Source organism: Salmo trutta, unplaced genomic scaffold (assembly GCF_901001165.1).
Source record: "Salmo trutta unplaced genomic scaffold, fSalTru1.1, whole genome shotgun sequence".
Lineage (NCBI taxonomy): Eukaryota > Metazoa > Chordata > Actinopteri > Salmoniformes > Salmonidae > Salmo > Salmo trutta.
In genome coordinates, this window is record NW_021822244.1 from 398,339 (window position 1) to 415,515 (window position 17,177).

General features: G+C 43.0%; 2 protein-coding genes across 2 annotated transcripts; one reads left to right on the forward strand and one right to left on the reverse strand.

The window, feature by feature from the left end:
• Window positions 1–2,963: 2,963 nt before the first annotated feature.
• Window positions 2,964–4,994, forward strand: LOC115181370 (uncharacterized protein C8orf76-like). Its single transcript, XM_029743273.1, has 6 exons — window positions 2,964–3,171; window positions 3,249–3,344; window positions 3,449–3,592; window positions 3,771–4,075; window positions 4,351–4,483; window positions 4,721–4,994. The coding sequence occupies exons 1-6, from the start codon at window positions 3,064–3,066 to the stop codon at window positions 4,886–4,888; spliced, it is 954 nt and encodes a 317-aa protein (XP_029599133.1). The 5' UTR covers window positions 2,964–3,063; the 3' UTR covers window positions 4,889–4,994.
• LOC115181400 (protein FAM83A-like) lies at window positions 4,965–15,330 on the reverse strand. Its single transcript, XM_029743331.1, has 5 exons — window positions 15,084–15,330; window positions 8,471–8,745; window positions 7,828–7,995; window positions 7,194–7,318; window positions 4,965–6,800 (listed from the first exon to the last, which is right to left on the reverse strand). The coding sequence occupies exons 1-5, from the start codon at window positions 15,328–15,330 to the stop codon at window positions 5,435–5,437; spliced, it is 2,181 nt and encodes a 726-aa protein (XP_029599191.1). The 3' UTR covers window positions 4,965–5,434.
• Window positions 15,331–17,177: the final 1,847 nt, after the last annotated feature.

The following is a 17,177-nucleotide window of genomic DNA, read 5'->3' on the forward strand; positions in this document are numbered from 1 at the left end:
AGGAAGACCCAGAGTTACCTCTGGTGCAGAGGATAAGTTTATTTGAGTTAACTGCACCTCAGATTGCAGCCCAAATAAATGTTTCACCGAGTTCAAGTAACAGACGCATCTCAACATCAACTGTTCAGAGGAGACTGCGTGAATGAGGCCTTTGTGGTCGAATTGCTGCAAAGAAACCATTACTAAAGGACACCAATAAGAAAAAGAGACTTGCTCGTGTTTCCTGGCACAAGCAATGGACATTAGACTGGTGGAAATCTGTCCTTTGGTGTGTAGACCAAATTTGAGATGTTTGGTTCCAACCGCCGTGTCTTTGTGAGATGCAGAGTAGGTGAATGGATGATCTCTGCATGTGTAGTTCCCACCGTGAAGCATGGAGGAGGAGGTGTGGGGGTGCTTAGCTAGTGACACTGTCTGTGATTTATTTAGAATTCAAGGCACACTTAACTAGCCTGGCTACCACAGCATTCTGCAGCGATACGCCATCCCATCTGGTTTGTTCTTAGTGGGACTATCATTTGTTTTTCTACAGGACAATGACCCAACACACCTCCAGGCTGTGTAAGGGCTATTTGACCGAGAAGGAGACTGATGGAGTGCTGCATCAGATGATCTGGCCTCCACAATCACCCGACCTCAACCCAATTGAGATGGTTTGGGATGAGTTCGACTGCAGAGTGAAGGAAAAGCAGCCTACAAGTGCTCAGCATATGTGGGAACTACTTCAAGACTGTTGGAAAAGCATTCCTCATGAAGCTGGTTGAGAGACTACCAAGAGTGCAAAGCTGTCAAGGCAAAAGGTGGCTACTTTGAAGAATCTCAAACATAACATATAATTTGATTTGTTTAACACTTTTTTGTTGTTGTTGGTTACTACATGATTCCATATGTGTTATTTCATAGTTTTGTCTTCACTATTATTCTACAATGTAGAAAATAGTAAAAATAAAGAAAAACCCTTGAATGAGTGGGTGTGGCCAAACTTTTGACTGGGACTGTATACTGTGGTGTCTCTGAAGGAAACTGACAGTGTAGCACTTATAATTGTGCACTTTGCCCACTACTGTATTAAAGACATGCTCCGGAACTTTTGCGACTACCAAGTATTTTTTTAAACCTCCTGCTTTGGACTGGATGTGTCAGTGTTCAGACCCCCCCGCAAGGTCTCTGTGTTCTATGCCAGTGATGTGAGGTAGTACACAATTTAGCTGAATGCTACTTTCAGAACTACTTGCTAAAATGTATACAAAAGTACCGGAGAATCTCTTTAACATGTTCTTGTGGCGGAAAACAACTTTGATTAGGCACCTTATATCCCTTTTACCCTTTAATGGCTTTAAGAGACCAAATCTCTTTCTATATGAGCTCCTTTTGAACGCTGTAAAACTAAGTATTTTGCCTTGTATTGTCCTCCTCTGAAATGATTATATTTTCAAGAGGATGCACCTTATTGACTTGCCCCTCCTTGTGGATCAATTCTAAAGTTGGGTGTTGATATGACACAAATGAAAATCAATGGACTGTATGTGGCCTACTGCTTCCAGCACAACCAACTGGCACAATGTGGGTCCCTTTTTCAATCATGTGAAACTCTGGTGACTTGGAAACGTGTATCGTGAGTTTGAATTATGTATAACGTTTATTGTTTTTAAGACTGCAGTACTTGTATGTATGAAGACTAGTGTTGGAGGACTTGATACAGGGCTGTTTTTGAACAAGTGTTTTTCTAATGTATGTTCAGATGCATGTTTGTATTGTTTTGCGTTTATTTTGAAAATGTTTGCAGACTATGCTCTCCCCAACTGTCATTTAAATGACAGGTTTTGACATGTGAACATTAGTAGAACCAAGACATTTGTTTCTTACCTGTAAGCCATGTCCTATATGCTCTGGTCACTGGGTTCCATGCTCATCATAAACATTTCAAATTGGGCTGCATGTTATGCTGTGAAATCGTTAACGTTTTCATGCAGGAACAGTTATTTGTACCATAGTTAAGGTAGAAGATGCATTTGAATTTTGAGATCCATATAGTGCATGAAATAATCAGCTGACTGCAGATGAGACAGCATTATGTGCTTGTATTAGAAAAGTTTTTAATGGTTTTATAATCTTTTTATTTATGATTAATCCTGTCTCTCAACTTCAACTAATAGCTTGTATGGCGTTTTACTGTTAATGTGTAAAAATATATTTTTTGCCCGGTGGCTCTTTGCCTTCAGTTGGCAACTCTCAATGTATCCACGTTACTCTTTTTTGTTGTACAGTAGACGTGACATTGTGACCATAGTACATGACTGTTTTTATCCTAGTACAATAATTCTTACCGGTCTGTCCTCTTTGCTATTTCTCAATATTTAGAAAGGTGCTTGTTTAGTACTAATACCCAACAGTTGAATACGGAACTTTAATACATGCTTAACAGTTTTCCTATTAGATTGTGCGCACAATCTTTTAACCTGTCTTTTAATATACTATTCTGCTAGCTACAGCTATAATGGATAATGTCAGTCAGTCTCCTTTCTCCTACTGTATTTATTAAGTTATCTATGAGAAGTATGTTTGGTTTCTGGATATGTCGAGGTGCTTTGGGAAAATTGAGTTTATTTGCAAACATTATGGTAAACCAAGTAATTTTTAATGTTGAGACAGAGTAGCCTTGGAGCTGAAAACTCAGTGGAAAAAGCTTTAGTCCCCTGAGCCATAGACTTTGCAATGCTTTTTAATTGAAATCAAACTGTTTTTGGAGGCTGTGGCTTGATTTAGACAAATATATTTTATAGTTGTTTTGAGGACAAAATACAATACATTTGGACGAAAAGGCGTGTATTTTGGTGTCTTTATAAAATATTTACCTTCAAAATATGACTGGAGTTTCTCTTATAGAAAATAGAGCATTTCATTGAAGAAAGTAAAGCGTCTGTCATTGGAACATATCACCCCGGAACACATTCTATTTTCTTCTGTTTCCCAACGGTCATATTAGCTTGTAACACTGCACACGTTGACGTTTGTTTTGTTTTTTAGTGTCGGTAAAATTTGAATTCACTGTCATCGTTTGAAATGGAGATTTTCGGTAGCACCTTTGACGATTCGGTGTTCGAGGAATCAAGAGCGAAGCCAACTGTTGTTGCACTGTCGTCTTACAATGCAAAGTTCTGTGAAGCAGAGGTGAGTTAACTCGCTACCCAACGTTAAGTAGCATTGCAATGTATGGATATTTTTAACTATGTTGTCTATTTCAACAGTGGTTTTGGAAGAGCATCGACACAGAGGACATTTTGGAGAAGCAAAAGATCTTCAAATTTCGAGCTGATATGGCGTACAGGCGAAAAAACTTCCAGGTATTGACCCCTCTTCCCTTGAGTAATTTAGTTACACACTGTCTATCATATCCATCTAGTATCCAAATGCTTTTCTCATCTGTTAACTATATCCATTTCCCCAGGAAGCTTTAAACGCCTACACTACCTGCCTTTCCTATGTCCCTGACGGCAACCTGGCCATTAGGCGGGACATAATGGAGGGAATGGCAAGGTGCTGTTGTCACCTGGGGAAGAGAGTGGAGGCCCTGGAGATCACAGAAACACTTGTAAGAACCGTTGCTGTTGAGTGAGTTATCTTTATACATTGTAACATAATATGGTTTTTATTATACATTAATAATACAAAATACCTAGTCTTGTCGTCCAACCAGCTCTTGTCTGTGGACAAGGTTACAGTATACCAGGTAGTAAAATGGTTGTTTTGAAAATTCATTCCATGGCCAGAAAAATGAAGCCTCCAACACCTGTCACCTCACGGGTCTACTTCACCTGACTGCGAACGTCCACGAGCGCTTCGGAGACCTCAGGGGCCAGGTCACTTGTCTGCAGCAGCTGTGTTCTCTCCACCCCTACCACCAGTGGCACTGGATGAAGCTGGCAGACAGCTACCTTCATCTCCTTCAGTCTCTGTCAACACCCTCAGGCTCCAGTCCTCTTCAACAGGGAGATGACTCTCAGACTGAGGAGCAACTGAAGGAAGAGCGGGACGGCGTTTGGCTCAAGGCCTGCATGTGTTTTGTCCGGGCCAGGTAAATAATCAGTGAGAGACAAGCAGAGATTCTATATGGAATTCCATGGCTACAAGCTTGTTGGGCAGTCTTTAGGACTGGTTTCCCGAACACATATTTAGATTCTCCATTGAAAGTGCATCTTAGTGCAGTTTAAAGGCTTACTTTACCTCTGGGAAATTGGCCCTTGGCTTAAAGCAGAGAGCATATTTACACATTCATCCTAAATGTCACTGTTTAGCACAGTCTTTGTCTTGTGAAGATGGTTGTTTGACTGTATTATGTTGCCTTGCCAGACTCGTCCTCAGGGCATTAAAGGGCCAACAGTCATCCTTTGTTCTCCAGAACAGTGAGAGAGCCCTACAGAAGGCTGATGAGGCTCTACGGTGTCTGGAACCGAAAGACACCACACTACAGCTAGTCTCTGAGGTGAGACCGGTTAGAGACACAGTACATAGACTACTGTTCTCACATGGTGTCTATTCATCAAATTATGTCCTGTAGTTTGTCTTCTGGTATGTTTAAATTAAAGGCTTGCTGGCACCAAGATGTCATGGTTTTGCTTTTAGATGTATTACAATTGACGATGCACATGTTCTGAAAAGGTAAGAGGGTACACTTCTGACCAGATTGATCATGCATCGTTATTGATGATTTGCCCTTCAGGTGATGTCAGAAGATCTAATTCCAGAGAGGATGAGAGAGGACAACCAGGATGGAGAGAGCTTGGCAGGTCTCTCTCTGAAGGACTTTGAAGACAGGTGGTGGAACAGACTGGTACAGACAGGAGTACTGAAGAAGGATGGACCTAAACTACCCTCTGTAAAGACCTAACTAGGCTACACATTTTGATGAATGTATTTAATGTGATGACCGCCATATGAAATTAAATAATGTGTAAATGTCACACTTCAATCTACAGTAAAGTTTAATTAGATAATTGCTGTATTGAATTTCAAAGTAGAACCATTTGTAAAAAGTGTGACAAAGGTTGGACACATTTTAGAAAACTACTGATTTGCCATTCTGCATTACCTCGGGCTCGACAGTGTATGGATCAGAAGGTATGTTAAGAGGCCCGGCCCTTGGCTAAGAAGCGTAGCACACATCACTAGGCTGTCACTCAGGGTGGTTCTATCAGGGTTGATGGGTCTGTGACATGTTGTTTTTACTCCATTGAATTAACATGTACTGAAACACAAAGCTCAGCCTGGAGGCAGACAATGATCATCCTTATGAGATAATGATGTGATTGAAGTACTACTCCTGTTCTCCAGGCATCAAGCAAAGGAAAACAGGCACATTTACTTGCCCATTTTCAGTTGACAACATAATTGACCTCACAGGGTGTACTGTCATTTCAGTATGATGCCATTTCATTTATTTAGGAACAGTAAACCACTGGCCAGTCTTGAGAAGTGGGTGTCTGTCCAACAATCCGGTTGTCCCTCCATAAAGAAGGTAATTGCTGTTAAAGGGTCGCCAGGTCAGGTTGTCTCCAGTACTATAATCACTGGAGAAGGTTCTCTGGAACATGACGGGCCTGGTTGCAGTGTGTCTCTGTGTGATCCAGTCAAACCTGTGGCTCCGGGGACCTGTGTAGTAAGGCTGATTCACCAAGCACTGGGAGGTTGGCTGAGTGTTGGGGTGTCTCTGCTGGGAGGTTGGCTGAGTGTTGGGGTGTCTCTGCTGGGAGGTTGGCTGAGTGTTGGGGTGTCTCTGCTGGGAGGTTGGCTGAGTGTTGGGGTGTCTCTGCTGGGAGGTTGGCTGAGTGTTGGGGTGTCCATGCTGGGAGGTTGGCTGAGTGTTGGGGTGTCTCTGCTGGGAGGTTGTTGGCTGAGTGTTGGGGTGTCTCTGCTGGGAGGTTGTTGGCTGAGTGTTGGGGTGTCTCTGCTGGGAGGTTGTTGGCTGAGTGTTGGGGTGTCTCTGCTGGGAGGTTGTTGGCTGAGTGTTGGGGTGTCTCTGCTGGGAGGTTGTTGGCTGAGTGTTGGGGTGTCTCTGCTGGGAGGTTGTTGGCTGAGTGTTGGGGTGTCTCTGCTGGGAGGTTGTTGGCTGAGTGTTGGGGTGTCTCTGCTGGGAGGTTGTTGGCTGAGTGTTGGGGTGTCTCTGCTGGGAGGTTGTTGGCTGAGTGTTGGGGTGTCTCTGCTGGGAGGTTGTTGGCTGAGTGTTGGGGTGTCTCTGCTGGGAGGTTGTTGGCTGAGTGTTGGGGTGTCTCTGCTGGGAGGTTGTTGGCTGAGTGTTGGGGTGTCTCTGCTGGGAGGTTGGTGGTGCTGTTGGCTGAGTGTTGGGGTGTCTCTGCTGGGAGGTTGGCTGAGTGTTGGGGTGTTTCTGCTGGGAGGTTGGCTGAGTGTTGGGGTGTTTCTGCTGGGAGGTTGGTGGTGCTGTTGGCTGAGTGTTGGGGTGTCTCTGCTGGGTGGTTGTAGTTGGCTGAACAGTAGATTGAGTGTTGAATCTGGGCACAACTGTGGTGGTTGGTTGAACCATAGCCTGGTTGTTGAAGTTTCTGTTCTGGGTTGTGGTACCAGGACTGGGGCAAGGAAGGTTTGTCAGTGGGGTTGAGGTGGCTGCTGCTTGATGGGTGATAAGCGGCCTGGTCAGGTTGATCTCCGTTGCCACTGAGAGGAAGGCTGGTACAGGCTTGGAGCTGGCATAGAGCTTCCTAAACTCCAGGTCGAAAGGCTCGACAGCGCTGCCCTTGAAGAGTACAGCCAGGCTTCTGTGGACCTGCCAGGACAGCCAGGTGAAACTGAGGAATAGAGCACAATGAACAAACATTACTACTACAAACATTGCTGAAAATTCAAACAAGCATCATAATTGTAAACAACTGAGTCATAATGCATTGATTTACCTATTCAGAATGACAACCATCATAACATTGATCTATTCAGAATGACATCAACCATCATAACGTTAATCTACCTATTCAGAATGTCAACCATCATAACATTGATCTACCTATTCAGAATGACGTCAACCATCATAACATTGATCTATTCAGAATGACATCAACCATCATAACATTGATCTATTCAGAATGACGTCAACCATAACATTGATCTACCTATTCAGAATGACATCAACCATTGTGATTGTGACATTGATGTGACTATTAGCTAATTATACAACAGAAATGTACCTGTATGATCCAGCCAGCACTAAAGTGCAGTCAATGATCATGAACTTCTCTTTGATCTGTCCAGTGAGTTTCCTTCCAGACTTTGCACAATACGTCTCTCCTTGTATACTACGGACCGACATTTTCTGCAGACAGAATACGGTGGCATTTCATGTAGCAGTGAGTGAATGACAAACACAAAAAGCTATCATCAAATTGCTAGTTTACAGTAAAGTTAAAAAGATGAAGAAATGTCTGAAAGGTGTACCTTTAAAAAAAATATATATATATTTAACCAGGCAAGTCAGTTAAGAACAAACTCTAATTTACAATGACAGCCTAGGAACAGTGGGTTAACTTCCTTGTTCAGGGGCAGAACGACAGATTTTTACCTTGTCAGCTCGGGAATTCGATCTTGCAACCTTTCGGTTACTGGCCCAACGCTCTAACCACTAGGCTACCTGCAGCTCTAACCACTAGGCTACCTGCAGCTCTAACCACTAGGCTACCTGCCGCTCTAACCACTAGGCTACCTGCCGCTCTAACCACTAGGCTACCTGCCGCTCTAACCACTAGGCTACCTGCCTCCCCACCTTTTACAATCATTAGTGTCATCTAAATATCATGATGAAAATGACCATAAGCAGAGACTCACAGTGAGATGATTACTGTTGATCTGTAGCATCTCACACATGTTGACAAAGACCTGCAGGTTGATATGGTCCAGGAGCAGGTAGACGAACACGTTCCTCTTCCTGGTTGCCTCCAGTATGTCACAGAACATCTCCACATCACTGAATGTGTCCATTACAATGGCCAGAACCTGCAGACATATCACATGTTTGCTGTGATTGGTATCTTCCACATTATTAGTTGTCATTATGTACTTGGTATTATAAACTGGGTGGTTCGAACCCTGAATGCTGATTGGCTGACAGCCGTGGTATATCAGACCGTATACCATGGGTATGAGAAGATTTACTGGTTAACCAGTTTATAATAGCAATAAGGCACATCGGGGTTTGTGGTATATGGCCAATATACCACAGCTACGGGCTGTATCCAGGCACTCCGCGTTGCGTCGTGCTTAAGAACAGCCTTTAGCTGTGGTATAGTGGCCATATACCACACCTCCTTGGGCCTTATTGCTTAATTATAGACGGTACTGAATCTGCTTGATCAAACTCTCATCACATCATTATCCAACTTTCTAAACGGCTGCAAAAATATAATGCAGGTATAATCATGAGAGTAGATTGACATCTCCAAATAGTTAACAGTGAAAGTTGTATCAGCACCATTGTGGCCTTGCTGATGAACTCTCTGAGCAGGTCTTTCATGCTGGCTGCTCTATCAGACTGGAAGTAGACCTCTACACTGGGTTCACCCTGCAGGCGGTAGCTCCAGTCCTCTGCTGGCCAGCCATGGTCCAAGCCAGGGGGCTCGCTCTCAGACACGGATGGACAACAGGTGTCTGTCTGGGAAGAGGTGGTGGAGCCCTCTGCCTGGTCGTCGCTCTCCGTCCCACACAGACTGCTGGTGCTCAGGTCTGTAGTGTTCTCCAGGATATAACCTTTCAAAAAACACAAGTGATAATACATTGGCTTAATGTCTAGTGCTTTTTACACAATGCTTCTCAGGGAGGAAGCCCTTTACAGTTGTGCAACAAATACAGTACTGGAACAGACTGATGGTTTAAGGTAGGTAAGAGGCGTCAGGGACAGACTGATGGTTTAAGGTAGATAAGAGGAGGAACAGACTGATGGTTTAAGGTAGATAAGAGGAGGAACAGACTGATGGTTTAAGGTAGATAAGAGGAGGAACAGACTGATGGTTTAAGGTAGATAAGGAATCAGGAACAGACTGATGGTTTAAGGTAGGTAAGAGGCGTCAGGAACAGACTGATGGTTTAAGGTAGATAAGAGGAGGAACAGACTGATGGTTTAAGGTAGATAAGAGGAGTCAGGAACAGACTGATGATTTAAGGTAGATAAGGAATCAGGAACAGACTGATGGTTTAAGGTAGATAAGAGGAGGAACAGACTGATGGTTTAAGGTAGATAAGGAGTCAGGAACAGACTGATGGTTTAAGGTAGATAAGGAATCAGGAACAGACTGATGGTTTAAGGTAGATAAGAGGAGGAACAGACTGATGGTTTAAGGTAGATAAGAGGAGGAACAGACTGATGGTTTAAGGTAGATAAGAGGAGGAACAGACTGATGGTTTAAGGTAGATAAGAGGAGGAACAGACTGATGGTTTAAGGTAGATAAGAGGAGGAACAGACTGATGGTTTAAGGTAGATAAGAGGAGGAACAGACTGATGGTTTAAGGTAGATAAGAGGAGGAACAGACTGATGGTTTAAGGTAGATAAGAGGAGTCAGGAACAGACTGATGGTTTAAGGTAGATAAGAGGAGTCAGGAACAGACTGATGGTTTAAGGTAGATAAGAGGAGTCAGGAACAGACTGATGGTTTAAGGTAGATAAGAGGAGTCAGGAACAGACTGATGGTTTAAGGTAGATAAGAGTCAGGAACAGACTGATGGTTTAAGGTAGATAAGAGGAGTCAGGAACAGACTGATGGTTTAAGGTAGATAAGAGGAGTCAGGAACAGACTGATGGTTTAAGGTAGATAAGAGGAGTCAGGAACAGACTGATGGTTTAAGGTAGATAAGAGGAGTCAGGAACAGACTGATGGTTTAAGGTAGATAAGAGGAGTCAGGAACAGACTGATGGTTTAAGGTAGATAAGAGGAGGAACAGACTGATGGTTTAAGGTAGATAAGGAGTCAGGAACAGACTGATGGTTTAAGGTAGATAAGAGGAGAAACAGACTGATGGTTTAAGGTAGATAAGAGGAGGCAGGAACAGACTGATGGTTTAAGGTAGATAAGAGGAGGCAGGAACAGACTGATGGTTTAAGGTAGATAAGAGGAGTCAGGAACAGACTGATGGTTTAAGTTAGATAAGAGGAGTCAGGAACAGACTGATGGTTTAAGGTAGATAAGAGGAGGAACAGACTGATGGTTTAAGGTAGATAAGAGGAGGAACAGACTGATGGTTTAAGGTAGATAAGAGGAGGAACAGACTGATGGTTTAAGGTAGATAAGAGGAGGAACAGACTGATGGTTTAAGGTAGATAAGAGGAGGAACAGACTGATGGTTTAAGGTAGATAAGAGGAGGTACAGACTGATGGTTTAAGGTAGATAAGAGGAGGAACAGACTGATGGTTTAAGGTAGATAAGAGGAGGAACAGACTGATGGTTTAAGGTAGATAAGAGGAGGAACAGACTGATGGTTTAAGGTAGATAAGAGGAGGAACAGACTGATGGTTTAAGGTAGATAAGAGGAGTCAGGAACAGACTGATGGTTTAAGGTAGATAAGAGGAGGAACAGACTGATGGTTTAAGGTAGATAAGAGGAGGAACAGACTGATGGTTTAAGGTAGATAAGAGGCGTCAGGAACAGACTGATGGTTTAAGGTAGATAAGAGGCGTCAGGAACAGACTGATGGTTTAAGGTAGATAAGAGGAGGAACAGACTGATGGTTTAAGGTAGATAAGAGGAGGAACAGACTGATGGTTTAAGGTAGATAAGAGGCGTCAGGAACAGACTGATGGTTTAAGGTAGATAAGAGGAGTCAGGAACAGACTGATGGTTTAAGGTAGATAAGAGGAGTCAGGAACAGACTGATGGTTTAAGGTAGATAAGAGGAGGAACAGACTGATGGTTTAAGGTAGATAAGAGGAGGAACAGACTGATGGTTTAAGGTAGATAAGAGGAGGAACAGACTGATGGTTTAAGGTAGATAAGAGGAGTCAGGAACAGACTGATGGTTTAAGGTAGATAAGAGGAGGAACAGACTGATGGTTTAAGGTAGATAAGAGGAGTCAGGAACAGACTGATGGTTTAAGGTAGATAAGAGGAGTCAGGAACAGACTGATGGTTTAAGGTAGATAAGAGGAGTCAGGAACAGACTGATGGTTTAAGGTAGATAAGAGGAGTCAGGAACAAACTGATGGTTTAAGGTAGATAAGAGGAGGAACAGACTGATGGTTTAAGGTAGATAAGAGGAGGAACAGACTGATGGTTTAAGGTAGATAAGAGGAGGAACAGACTGATGGTTTAAGGTAGATAAGGAGTCAGGAACAGACTGATGGTTTAAGGTAGATAAGAGGAGGAACAGACTGATGGTTTAAGGTAGATAAGAGGAGGAACAGACTGATGGTTTAAGGTAGATAAGAGGAGGAACAGACTGATGGTTTAAGGTAGATAAGAGGAGGAACAGACTGATGGTTTAAGGTAGATAAGAGGAGTCAGGAACAGACTGATGGTTTAAGGTAGATAAGAGGAGGAACAGACTGATGGTTTAAGGTAGATAAGAGGAGGAACAGACTGATGGTTTAAGGTAGATAAGAGGAGGAACAGACTGATGGTTTAAGGTAGATAAGAGGAGGAACAGACTGATGGTTTAAGGTAGATAAGAGGAGTCAGGAACAGACTGATGGTTTAAGGTAGATAAGAGGAGGAACAGACTGATGGTTTAAGGTAGATAAGAGGAGTCAGGAACAGACTGATGGTTTAAGGTAGATAAGAGGAGTCAGGAACAGACTGATGGTTTAAGGTAGATAAGAGGAGGAACAGACTGATGGTTTAAGGTAGATAAGAGGAGGAACAGACTGATGGTTTAAGGTAGATAAGAGGAGGAACAGACTGATGGTTTAAGGTAGATAAGAGGAGGAACAGACTGATGGTTTAAGGTAGATAAGAGGAGGAACAGATGATGGTTTAAGGTAGATAAGAGGAGGAACAGACTGATGGTTTAAGGTAGATAAGAGGAGGAACAGACTGATGGTTTAAGGTAGATAAGAGGAGGAACAGACTGATGGTTTAAGGTAGATAAGAGGAGTCAGGAACAGACTGATGGTTTAAGGTAGATAAGAGGAGTCAGGAACAGACTGATGGTTTAAGGTAGATAAGAGGAGGAACAGACTGATGGTTTAAGGTAGATAAGAGGAGTCAGGAACAGACTGATGGTTTAAGGTAGATAAGAGGAGTTAGGAACAAACTGATGGTTAAGGTAGATAAGAGGTAGGAACAGACTGATGGTTTAAGGTAGATAAGAGGAGGAACAGACTGATGGTTTAAGGTAGATAAGGAGTCAGGAACAGACTGATGGTTTAAGGTAGATAAGAGGAGGAACAGACTGATGGTTTAAGGTAGATAAGAGGAGGAACAGACTGATGGTTTAAGGTAGATAAGAGGAGGCAGGAACAGACTGATGGTTTAAGGTAGATAAGAGGAGGCAGGAACAGACTGATGGTTTAAGGTAGATAAGAGGAGTCAGGAACAGACTGATGGTTTAAGGTAGATAAGAGGAGGAACAGACTGATGGTTTAAGGTAGATAAGAGGAGGAACAGACTGATGGTTTAAGGTAGATAAGAGGAGGAACAGACTGATGGTTTAAGGTAGATAAGAGGAGGAACAGACTGATGGTTTAAGGTAGATAAGAGGAGGAACAGACTGATGGTTTAAGGTAGATAAGAGGAGTCAGGAACAGACTGATGGTTTAAGGTAGATAAGAGGAGTCAGGAACAGACTGATGGTTTAAGGTAGATAAGAGGAGTCAGGAACAGACTGATGGTTTAAGGTAGATAAGAGGAGTCAGGAACAGACTGATGGTTTAAGGTAGATAAGAGGAGTCAGGAACAGACTGATGGTTTAAGGTAGATAAGAGGAGTCAGGAACAAACTGATGGTTTAAGGTAGATAAGAGGAGTCAGGAACAAACTGATGGTTTAAGGTAGATAAGAGGAGGAACAGACTGATGGTTTAAGGTAGATAAGAGGAGGAACAGACTGATGGTTTAAGGTAGATAAGGAGTCAGGAACAGACTGATGGTTTAAGGTAGATAAGAGGAGGAACAGACTGATGGTTTAAGGTAGATAAGAGGACGAACAGACTGATGGTTTAAGGTAGATAAGAGGAGTCAGGAACAGACTGATGGTTTAAGGTAGATAAGAGGAGGAACAGACTGATGGTTTAAGGTAGATAAGAGGAGGAACAGACTGATGGTTTAAGGTAGATAAGAGGAGGAACAGACTGATGGTTTAAGGTAGATAAGAGGAGGAACAGACTGATGGTTTAAGGTAGATAAGAGGATTCAGGAACAGACTGATGGTTTAAGGTAGATAAGAGGAGGAACAGACTGATGGTTTAAGGTAGATAAGAGGAGTCAGGAACAGACTGATGGTTTAAGGTAGATAAGAGGAGGAACAGACTGATGGTTTAAGGTAGATAAGAGGCGTCAGGAACAGACTGATGGTTTAAGGTAGATAAGAGGAGGAACAGACTGATGGTTTAAGGTAGATAAGAGGAGGAACAGACTGATGGTTTAAGGTAGATAAGAGGAGGAACAGACTGATGGTTTAAGGTAGATAAGAGGAGGAACAGACTGATGGTTTAAGGTAGATAAGAGGAGGAACAGACTGATGGTTTAAGGTAGATAAGAGGAGGAACAGACTGATGGTTTAAGGTAGATAAGAGGAGGAACAGACTGATGGTTTAAGGTAGATAAGAGGAGGAACAGACTGATGGTTTAAGGTAGATAAGAGGAGGAACAGACTGATGGTTTAAGGTAGATAAGAGGAGGAACAGACTGATGGTTTAAGGTAGATAAGGAGTCAGGAACAGACTGATGGTTTAAGGTAGATAAGAGGAGTCAGGAACAGACTGATGGTTTAAGGTAGATAAGAGGAGGAACAGACTGATGGTTTAAGGTAGATAAGAGGAGTCAGGAACAGACTGATGGTTTAAGGTAGATAAGAGGAGTTAGGAACAGACTGATGGTTTAAGGTAGATAAGAGGAGTTAGGAACAGACTGATGGTTTAAGGTAGATAAGAGGAGGAACAGACTGATGGTTTAAGGTAGATAAGAGGAGTTAGGAACAGACTGATGGTTTAAGGTAGATAAGAGGAGGAACAGACTGATGGTTTAAGGTAGATAAGAGGAGGAACAGACTGATGGTTTAAGGTAGATAAGAGGAGTCAGGAACAGACTGATGGTTTAAGGTAGATAAGAGGAGGAACAGACTGATGGTTTAAGGTAGATAAGAGGAGTCAGGAACAGACTGATGGTTTAAGGTAGATAAGAGGAGGAACAGACTGATGGTTTAAGGTAGATAAGAGGAGTCAGGAACAGACTGATGGGTTATGGTAGATAAGAGGAGGAACAGACTGATGGTTTAAGGTAGATAAGAGGCGTCAGGAACAGACTGATGGTTTAAGGTAGATAAGAGGAGGAACAGACTGATGGTTTAAGGTAGATAAGAGGAGGAACAGACTGATGGTTTAAGGTAGATAAGGAGTCAGGAACAGACTGATGGTTTAAGGTAGATAAGAGGAGGAACAGACTGATGGTTTAAGGTAGATAAGAGGAGGAACAGACTGATGGTTTAAGGTAGATAAGAGGAGGAACAGACTGATGGTTTAAGGTAGATAAGAGGAGGAACAGACTGATGGTTTAAGGTAGATAAGGAGTCAGGAACAGACTGATGGTTTAAGGTAGATAAGAGGAGGAACAGACTGATGGTTTAAGGTAGATAAGAGGAGGAACAGACTGATGGTTTAAGGTAGATAAGAGGAGGAACAGACTGATGGTTTAAGGTAGATAAGAGGAGGAACAGACTGATGGTTTAAGGTAGATAAGAGGAGGAACAGACTGATGGTTTAAGGTAGATAAGAGGAGGAACAGACTGATGGTTTAAGGTAGATAAGAGGAGGAACAGACTGATGGTTTAAGGTAGATAAGAGGAGGAACAGACTGATGGTTTAAGGTAGATAAGGAGTCAGGAACAGACTGATGGTTTAAGGTAGATAAGAGGAGGAACAGAGTAGAAAAAAAGACCAACCTTTCTCCTCCTTGGACAGGAAGTCCACCTCGCCCTCTCCGGCCAATACTTCCTGGTACATGTCCAATCCCTGGTTCAGCAAGGCGTCCATGGCCAATCTGGTGCTCTCGTTGTGGCTGAGGTCAATGTCGCCCGACACCAGGGAGACAGATGGGTTTTTAATCTCCTGTACACGCCGCCTCACCTTTCCCACTGGCTTGGACTTCAGGTACCACTGAACAGACAGGCCGTTGCTTTGCAGGTTCATAGTGAAGCTGTACAAGGCTCTCTGATCAACACGTATTACCTGTAGTTACCTACTGCTGCTACTGACTGAAAAACCCTGGTGGAGACAGACAGGGATGGAGTAGCAGCTGTGAGGTTTCTGAGCCCCCCCCAATCAGTTGTACAGTTGGCTACACCCATAGAAGTAGAATTACATTGACTTGAATGGGGATGCCCAGTCTAGTATTGTTATTTCTATGAGTACATTCCACCTGTGGGTTGCAGTGTGCTGGGGGGGACAGGTGAGCTGTTATGGGATTGAGAGCGTGACAGAGACCTGCTGTTTAAAGCACTCCCTCTAGTTGAGTGACAGAGGTGAACATGGCTGTCTGATCAGCTCAGTGGAGGCTGATAACACCTGACTGCACTCTTCACAGACTTGTCACTGCATTGTGTGTCTATCACTCTCTCACTGTGTCGAAAGTGTTCCACAGGGATGCTGGCCCATGTTGATTCCAATGCTTCCCACAGTTGTGTCAAGTTGGCTGGATGTCCTTTGGGTGTTGAAACCGTTGAGCGTGAAAAACCCCAGCAGCGTTGCAGTTCTTGACACCTACTGCCATACCCCATTCAAAGGCACTTCAATCTTTTGTCTTGCCCATTCACCCTCTGAATGTTACACATACACAATCCATGTCTCAATTGTCTCAAGGCTTAAAAATCCTTCTTTAACCTGTTTCTTCCCCTTCATCTACACTGATTGAAGCCAAGTTATCGTTACTCACCCTGTGTGTATATCCAAGTTATCGTTACTCACCCTGTGTGTATATCCTGTTGTTTACCAAGCATTTCACTGTTAGTCCACACCTGTTGTTTACCAAGCATTTCACACCTGTTGTTTACCAAGCATTTCACTGTTAGTCCACACCTGTTGTTTGCCAAGCATTTCACTGTTAGTCCACACCTGTTGTTTACCAAGCATTTCACTGTTAGTCCACACCTGTTGTTTACCAAGCATTTCACTGTTAGTCCACACCTGTTGTTTACCAAGCATTTCACTGTTAGTCCACACCTGTTGTTTACCAAGCATTTCACTGTTAGTCCACACCTGTTGTTTACCAAGCATTTCACTGTTAGTCCACACCTGTTGTTTACCAAGCATTTCACTGTTAGTCCACACCTGTTGTTTACCAAGCATTTCACTGTTAGTCCACACCTGTTGTTTACCAAGCATTTCACTGTTAGTCCACACCTGTTGTCTACAAAGCATCTGACAAATACAAGTTGATTTGATAAGGCTTTATTAAGGTTAATTACCTGGATACCTATGAGATAAGCAAGCCATAAGTCACCATCAGACCAAAAGCATGACTGGTGAGTATAGTCTGGCAAAGACTGAAACTAGTCAACAAGGCAGAGATGAAATGACTCAAAGTTGATTCAACAATACTTAAAAACAACTTAAATAACAAAATATAAATACACACAGGAGAGGGTTTTGCTACAAATCTCATTAAGACCATGGAAAGCTTTCATTGAATCCCTCTTTGACTAGTCAACACCAGGGTTGTGGTTAGTGGACAGCTGTTTGCTAAAAAATATCAGCATCTTCTTTCAAACGGATAAACGAGCAGAAAACCACAAAACATTTCAGGCTCCTTTTCAAGTCTAGATATGCAAAACAAAAGGCACAGCTGACCCCTGAGGGATGGTGTGTTGGTGTGTCGTGGTTACTGGGAGGTGGTAGAGTTTGTGTGTCGTGGTTACTGGGAGGTGGTAGAGTTTGTGTGTCGTGGTTACTGGGAGGTGGTAGAGTTTGTGTGTCGTGGTTACTGGGAGGTGGTAGAGTTTGTGTGTCGTGGTTACTGGTTACTGGCAGGTGGTAGAGTT